The sequence below is a fragment of the Anopheles merus genome, chromosome 3R (assembly GCF_017562075.2).
Source record: "Anopheles merus strain MAF chromosome 3R, AmerM5.1, whole genome shotgun sequence".
Lineage (NCBI taxonomy): Eukaryota > Metazoa > Arthropoda > Insecta > Diptera > Culicidae > Anopheles > Anopheles merus.
This window is the reverse complement of record NC_054084.1, coordinates 115,183-123,456: the sequence shown is the minus strand read 5'-3', so window position 1 is coordinate 123,456 and position 8,274 is coordinate 115,183. Positions and strand designations below refer to the sequence as shown.

The 8,274-nt window shown below is 46.3% G+C and overlaps 1 protein-coding gene across 1 annotated transcript; it reads right to left on the bottom strand.

Moving 5' to 3' along the window:
* Positions 1 to 6,157: 6,157 nt before the first annotated feature.
* On the bottom strand, positions 6,158 to 8,226 carry LOC121596168 (sialin-like). Its single transcript, XM_041920866.1, has 4 exons — positions 8,115 to 8,226; positions 6,865 to 8,040; positions 6,758 to 6,798; positions 6,158 to 6,428 (listed from the first exon to the last, which is right to left on the bottom strand). The coding sequence occupies exons 1-4, from the start codon at positions 8,146 to 8,148 to the stop codon at positions 6,294 to 6,296; spliced, it is 1,386 nt and encodes a 461-aa protein (XP_041776800.1). The 5' UTR covers positions 8,149 to 8,226; the 3' UTR covers positions 6,158 to 6,293.
* Between the last annotated feature and the right edge of the window lie 48 nt (positions 8,227 to 8,274).

Sequence of the window (8,274 nt, the reverse complement as noted above, 5' to 3'; positions counted from 1 at the left end):
AATTTGCAGCCTATTTTGTAGACCCACCCTCTCGGCAAATGTTCAGCGAACCACACACACTAGCACAGGAAGTGCTGCTACTACCGCCAGCATCCTGCTACTACCTCCAACGCTCGGCACCCTCTCGAGATGGAAACACGGTGCATTTGATTCGCAAAACGAAACGAGGAACCATTTTTCAAACGCAGACACACAGAGAATTTCGTTACACTCCCACAGAATTTCGCCAACCCGGCCCCGTAATTTTGGCGCTTTGATTGGTGTTGTGTGTGCAAAAGGGCAGACGATAGACAATGATACGCATTTTTTCTACCCCATCGAGACAGCCCATCACCGCTATCCCCAGTTGCGATTTTTCGAAATTTGAAGTTGAAAAGGCAGTTGTTCTGGGGAAGAGGGGGAGGGGGATAGAAGATTGTTGCATGTGGTGAAGCATTGTTCCTCCCTTTCTAATTAAAAGTATCAATCCCAATTACGGACGTGCCTTATACACCAGCAGCAGCAGGCTCGAGCGCAACACACAGAGGGTAAGCGCGATGGTTTTCGGTGTTGCGCTCGTACACACAGACAGGGGTTGTTAGTGGGAAGAGTCAACCGCAGAAGAACACGCATCGAATCGCAAGACGGTGTTGGCGCACCACGCCCCGGGAACGCTCGGCGGGTTTGCCCGAAGTTGTCTATCTTTAGTTGACCACGCCGCCCGGGCCAGGAGCGCAGCATCCGGAGAAGGTGTACCGCCCTCCCAGGGGTTGCTCGGTAAGCGATAGAAACCCTTAAAGGTGTGTGGAGATCTAAAATAAGAAAAAATAGTTACAAAATTATGTTTGCGATATAGTGCATTTCCTTTGGTTATAAAGTTATAATAAATAATAATCACATAATAGTAATAATCACATTTCTTCACGCAAAACACGAGCCATGTCATAGGCTTATTGTTATACTAATTTGAATTCAGCTACTCCAGCTACACCATATGCATTTTATACGATTCGGTTTTTTATTATTCTAACGCATTAAGTGCAATCTGAAACCTTCTATTGATTCTGGACAATGCTCATGATGGACAATGATGGGTATCCAAGGGTTAACAATGTCCGTTTGCAAGAGACGCGCACAGCAGCTTGTGTAACTTTCAAGTGGAAGGCGGTACATTTCACTGCATCTCTTTCGTTCGCGTACCTTTTCCCGCCTCTATCTATCTCACCACCCGGATCTTTTTTTTCTCTCTCTCCTCCTACCCCATGGAGCGATGGAATAGTAGGCTGGCTGGCTGCAATCATCATCATCATTATCATTTATGTTTCCTCGCACAGTTGCGGTGATTGCAGCCCTTCTGTGCTCTCTTCTGTGTGCGTGCGCGTTTGGGGTGGGTTTTTGTCTTCCTTATTCGACCACTGCCATTCGTTATACACCACACCTTCGAATCGAGCGAGGTGTTGTAAAACTTTACGACTGTGTGAAACGTAAAATCAAAAGTGGTGGCCAACGTAATAAAAAATGAACCGACTATGAGTTGCGGTTATACAAATGGATGGGGTTTGTGCCTGGAATCATGTCATAAAACCACTTTGTTTATTACAGTTTTATGATTTACTGTAACTGTACTGTTTATTTATATTTTTTTAAATCTTAAATCAAAAGGCACGTAAATGACACATAGAGTGGAAGATAGTAAGCCGGACTGAATCAGTAGTGTGGAAAAATATACCAGTGTCAACTATTCAGTGACAATTATCATCCCTTATTTGATAAACCTTCGACACTTAGGCAAAGCTCAACCCTCAACTTCATTTCAGCACACAGGGCGTACCCGTTTGTTGCGCGTGTGCCCGCCTGATTGCCGCCCGAATCCAACTGGCAGCTCGTAAAGCCAATTCGAAGCGGCCGAGCGATAACAGACAGCCGGACGACGACGACAACGCACAACCGTAACCACAAGGGTTGTGACTTTTTTTCGTGCCTCTCTTTGGATCCTCCCCTACCTATTCCCAGTATTGCGTATTTTGCCTTTTTCGCAAACGACAAATCCGGACTACGGGGTACGGAGACAACTCGCCTGATGACGTAGCGAATGGTGACCACCTTTCTTGCGTGGCAATGGGATTGCTTTGCGGAGAAAAATTGCCACGAACCGGGGTTAATTTTTTCCACCCCCTTTTGGTTCAGCCCGTCCGGCGATACGCGCGCGGCAGTAGTCTACCATCAGACATGTCTGTTTTGTGGCCACGGCCCCCTTAATATGTGGGCGTGTATCGAATGGCGACCGAATTGAGGCAGTCCCACTTTGCTTTGTAGAGTAACAGGCGAACAGGGTCTTATGGCGGCAACCTGAGCGTAGCCCGAACAACACAACAGATACCCGCGCCACTTTCAATTCGTCTGTGCTTGCTATGATTTGGAAGGTTGAAACGGAGGGGTGGTTTTTATGAACACTAATCTACCTAGAATGGTGAGGCATGCTTTATAATGGTAGTTAAGTTGTGTTGTACTATTTACTATTTACAATTGCATTACTTTAAATCGATTGAAGTGCAAAACCAAAATTCAAAAAAGGGTCAAAATAAGCTGATTGGCAATAATAAGTTTAGCCAACGTGTTATTCGAATTGAATGATCATCTCATATTTTTGTAAAACTATGTAAAAGTAATCAAAAACGGCAATTATATTAAGTATCAAACAGATATTACAAACAATAGATTGACTTTTCCATGCCATTTCATTTGACCCTAAAATGAATTCTTCTATTTCTATCTCCTCATGTCGTACCATGTGGTCCATGTAGCTGCTTGTTTAACGGTCCTATAATTAATACACAGAACCCTTAGCAGGAGGTATAACACAAGAACTTCAGACAGACACCACATTTTCCATACCAATCCGACCGGCGACCAACCAGATGTGTTTTGTTTCCTCCTCCTCTCCTTTTAAGCCACCAATCCCTCCTTTCTCGCTAAAAAGTATCGTTCCCCTCTGCCTGCGTTACCGAAACATAGAAACCAAACCCGAAAAGTATTGCACTCTTCTGACTACGCATGATCCGTACCGCGCAATGATATTTCTATTCTACATTTTGGCGCGAAACGGATGGAAAACTCACGATGATTTTTCACATGTGTTTTCGTGTCCTGTGTGGTATGTGTAAAGGCAACCCACCCGTCAGCATGGGCGCCGCGGCATAAAGGAATCGATGGAAAATTCTCTCTTGAAACAAACAGCGCCTCCAAAAAACACGGGAACAGGAACCGATATCCCACGCAAGCCCAGGTCCAGGAAAATCGTTTCCATCCGTTCGTTCACACATGCCCGTACGCATTCGCCATCGGGAGAAAAATAGCAAGTTTTCCATCAGTCAATAGCTTTCCGTTAAATGCTACCAACCGAGCAGGAATGTCAGGAGCGCGATCTGATTTCCACCCCATATACGCTCAAAAAGGATCAACAAGTGGTTCTTCCCGACACACTGGGAGGGGTTGGTTATTTTAAGAGTATATCGAGCGAACTCTATGCGAGGGCCGGAGTGGCACGGATTAGCGGGGTGACAGTGTGAGTCACTATGTGGTACGATACCATCACCCTCCTAATGCGCATGAGCACGAAATTGACACCGCGTACGAACGCACGATAGGCAGAGGGGTACCGTTGGGCCTTCAACATTCGTCACAAGTCCCTTTTTCACCCTAGCAGTATAACACCCCAAGGACATGCGCGGTGTTGTGGAAGCATCTGTTTCTACCCAAACCAACACAAACCGCTTGCCACACTCGCAGGACATATTGTAGCTGTTCAGTCTCTCTCACGCGCCACACCGTCTCTAGCATAACGAGAAACAGCATAAAGGATACGTTACCTACAAGAGTGAAAGGGAAACCAACTAGCAAGGCAACCCAGCACACATTATTTAAAACACGAACTTTTTTTACGATTATTACATGTGATACTATAAACTGAACTGTATTTTATTGGTTTTTAACGGCTTTCCAGTGTACATTTAAAGTCACTTTCGAGCGTAAACTTAGAGGAAGTTTTATTACATCGACCATTTGAGGGGTTAAAACCGTCCTAATGGTCCCAGTTGTTTACTGTATTTCCTTCGTTGACCGAAGCAGCCGTCACATTAAATTCTAGTTTGGTGATTTTATATTGGTTCAATTCGTGGAAAAGGGCCGCCGCTGTACTATCGGAGAAAGGGAATTTAAATTTCAACACTCAATCCTGACTGGAACCGTCTGTGTGGCCTTCACCGTGGCACACCGATTGTAGTGTGGTCTACTAGGCTAGCATGGCTCGATGAAAGCTGAGCGATATCGAAGGGAAATCGAGAAAACAGCATGCCACAAAACACACAAACACACAATCATGCTCGTTCCCTTCCATTCTTTTGCCGTCCATTCTCCACCACCAGAGAATCGCCCCGAGGGTATCGTCTGACCAGCCAAGGAGCTGGTAGGCCGATAAGAAGAAGGTGGCACAAGTTGCGCGTTCTGCTCTGACGATGACCAAAATGTATCTTCGTTTTCCCTGCCTCACAATATATTCTTCTCCGCCTCTTTGTTCCGCTCTCGCTGGCATCACCGACTCACGTGGGACATACGACCAGAGAGTGGGCAGTTCGGTTTCCACAAGACAAAACTCCACTTCTTTGGCTATTTTTACTGAAGACGCAATGGCGGCGGGATGGTGGCGATGTGTTCCAGCATCGTCTTAAGTGTCGAGGGAAAGGAAAACAGATCGATACTCACAAACCGTTGACTGCGCAAAACCCGACTTCCCGTAGCCGAGCCGACGTCTGTTGCAGGAGGGTAAATATCTTGGAAAAGACATTTTCCACGGTGCTTCGTATTATGCTTGCCAGAGGTATGTAAAGTATCGATGGAGTAGGATGCGCTTTACGTTCTTTAATGCCCCAATGTAACATATTAAAAAGCTTTACCTCTGCTTTAAACCAAAACCTAGTCATCAATCTCGCCTGCAACGTCTTGAACCATTTTCCCGTCATTCTCAATTAATGGAAATTTGAGTCGCGTAAAATCCATGAATGAAAGGAAAAGTAAACATAAACCCGCATTTACTACACGAAACAGGCCAAATCACGTTTTCATAGCAATTCAAAAGAAAAGGAAGCAAAACGAATCGATCCCATAAACGGGTAGCAGATATTAAACAGATGATGTACAACATGAAGCAATAAAAAGCGAAATGGGTCAAAGCATGAAACAGCAATGGTAAAGAGCGAGGCAAAGGAAAGCTTGAAAACCATTACTTTCCATCCCCTATCAGAATATGTTCTTCGGTTTCGCTATTTCACTCGCTTACACACACCCATTTGCTCCCATCTCTATCTCTATTGTCGTAAGTCGGCGTTGTCCGTGTGGTGATGGTTTTGGAAAAGTAACCGGTGTGTGCTGCTGGTTTCCTGTTAGAAATACACCATGCGTCATTTTGACTGACGTAACGCTTGGCAGCCATCAATCTTCGTAGGGGACACGCTCATCACACACACATACATCGTTCGGCAAAAAAATATCAACGTTCTCTTCAAAACTTCTGCAAGTGATAATCGCCCTGTGCCCCATCAACATAGCGCGCGCGACCGTGGGATGGTCGCCTATTAAAACGCCCTCCTCCCGGGGCACAGCTGACTGACTGGCAGCCATGTGCCCCTTGGTGGGGTGTGTGTGTTTGTGCGCGCTAACGATGATGACTGTCGCCGTCTGGCAATGGCGGCGGGATAATTGAGCATCATTAATCGTGCACCGTTTTCTTCGGACCCTGTTATCGCATCATCGTAAATCGATCGTTCTTTTCTGCGCGCTATGTGGCGCACGGTCGAACAAACCTACAAGCGGGAAAGAGAACGCAACGGCACAAGCGCCCATTACACGTTTGGTGTTGACACGCTGCTGCGATGTATGCGCCCCTGTTACGAGAGTCACATGAGCGTCTCCATGTGACGGCGGCACTGCGTGACGCAACCGCATGACGACAACGGCGGCCCTGTATTGTGTGTTGCCTTGCAGCAGCAGCTGTCCCCATGGTTGTGGCCGCTGCTTTAGCACGACCAGCTGTCATCGGTACACCCCGGTTGCAGCGTGCGCCTGGTACCGGATCGCAATGTATGCTGCTTGATGCTTTGTGGCCGAGAAAAAAGGCACTACCTGCAGTTCCAAAATAAAATTCGCTTTCTTACTCACTCTACGGTACACGGTTCAGGGTTAATTTTAATACAATGCATACGACGCGAAATAAGCATTCCATTTCTTCGTCGCATTCCTTTTCGTTGCATTCTTTACGTTCAATTATTGGCTGGCTGCCGGGGATAGTTCCACGGTTGAATATCACCCGAAGCAAACAAGATGAATATCACGTTGCTTATGTTGAGGACAGCAAAAGCTATCCAAAATACTATGCGCCACTCTTCTAACGTTTGCTGTTGGACAGAAGGAGAAGATTGATTAAATTATATACTGTCCAGTGACATTTTTTGAAGATATTGATAGAGTGAATGTAGTAAATGCAGCTAATCTCCAAAGACAGAATGACGGAACAAATCAATGTTACAAGTAAAAAAGTGACCAAAATCATAAAATTATTTCACGAGAGCATAGCAATATTCCAAACTTACAATCTCGAATGCGGATTGCATACTACACAAGGCGTAAAACTAAACTACTGAAGAACAGAATAATAGCTTCCAAAGGTTCACTACACGAAGCATTACAAGCTACACATTCCCCACACATTTCCCCGTACACTTACATTTGGAGTTAACAGGCCAGCCAAATAAGGAGTAACAATTCCTGTAAATAAATGAGTATCAGTTAAATAATATCACATTTCAACTCTAACCGCGCTCCCTCTCTCACCCGTAATGGCACCAATTCCATTAACCATGCCCATCAGCACACCGGCAAAGTTTGGACTAAGATCGTTCGTGTTAACCTTTACGCCGGGATAGAATCCCCCGAGAAAGGTAACGCACAGTGCAAAGTACGTTACTACCATGACCTTATCCTGACCCGTATAAGACGCAGCCATCATGAAGCAGGCTGGCAGTATCGACCCGATTGTCGTCCATAGCTTGCGTGCGCTCGTGCGCGACATACAATCCTTCCGGATCTGCACATCGCACAACCAGCCGCCAAAAATCGAAAACAGCCACATACTGAAAAAGGGCGTGTAGGTGACGAGCCCATTGTCGCTCACCGAGACGTGCAGGATGCTTTTCATGTACTTTGGCAGATCGGTAATGATCAGATAGGTGCCCCAATCATGCCCGATCTGACCCGCTATCAGCCCCCACAGCGGACAAGACCTAAGAATGCTGTTCCAAGGAATTGGGTATGAGTGTACGCTCTTGCGGCTTTCGGCCAGCTGGTCCACCAGTTCGGCACGCTCCTGTTCGCTAATATACGGATGCGTTTCGGGACTTTCGAAGCCAATGAACAGCCAAAACACGTACCAGATGATGGCGAGTGCACCCCAGATGTAGAACGTCGTACGCCAGGTGTTGTGCGCTTCGATAAAGTACCCGGTACCGATGCCACCAACCAACGCTCCAATCTGACAGCCGCTAAACACGAACGAACCGTAGAAGCCACGTTGAGAAGCCGGTATCCAGTGGGCAATGAGGGCACTCAGCACCGGGAAAGTCGCACCTTCCCCTATGCCCTCTACGACACGCACCATAATCAGTAACCACTTTCCACCAACATCAATCGCAAGCGGTGTCAGAATCGTGAGCACAGCCGTAATCAGAACACTTAGTCCGAGAAGATGTTTCGAGTAACGGTCCGCTATGAAGGCGGTCACAAAATGGGACAAGGTGTAGCCCCAGTAGAACGCCGACAAGATGATGCCCTGCTCGTGTTCGTCCCAGTCGAAAAAATCTTTGTCCGCTATGGGAACACCTGACATCGTGTCGTTACGGTCGCCGGTCATCACTGTAATAGCGAGATGAAGACAAATGCGCATAGTGTACTGATTGAGAATGGCGAAAAATGTCATCATCACTAGGATGTGCTTCTTTGGGCAGCAGCAAACTACGGGAAAAGAGAAGGAAAATCGTCACCCAAACGAACCAAACGAAAAAAGAACAATAAATCTAATTACTTACGCTCTGCCATACAGGCGTTCAAACACTTCAACATGGTTGTGCCTTGATCCGTGACTGTGGTTTCGACTGTAACTACAAAACGAAAATTGTAATGCCTACTGCCATTAGATAACGCTGAGATCGTGTAACACCATTCCTTAGAGGAATGGATACTACGATC

Coding starts and splice junctions, on each gene's coding strand:
- LOC121596168 (XM_041920866.1), bottom strand. CDS start 8,148: ATGTTGAAGTGTTTGAACGCCTGTATGGCAGAGC. Junction 8,041..8,114: donor GAACGCCTGTATGGCAGAGC/GTAAGTAATTAG, acceptor CTTTTCCCGTAG/TTTGCTGCTGCCCAAAGAAG. Junction 6,429..6,757: donor CTGGCCTGTTAACTCCAAAT/GTAAGTGTACGG, acceptor TCTGTCCAACAG/CAAACGTTAGAAGAGTGGCG.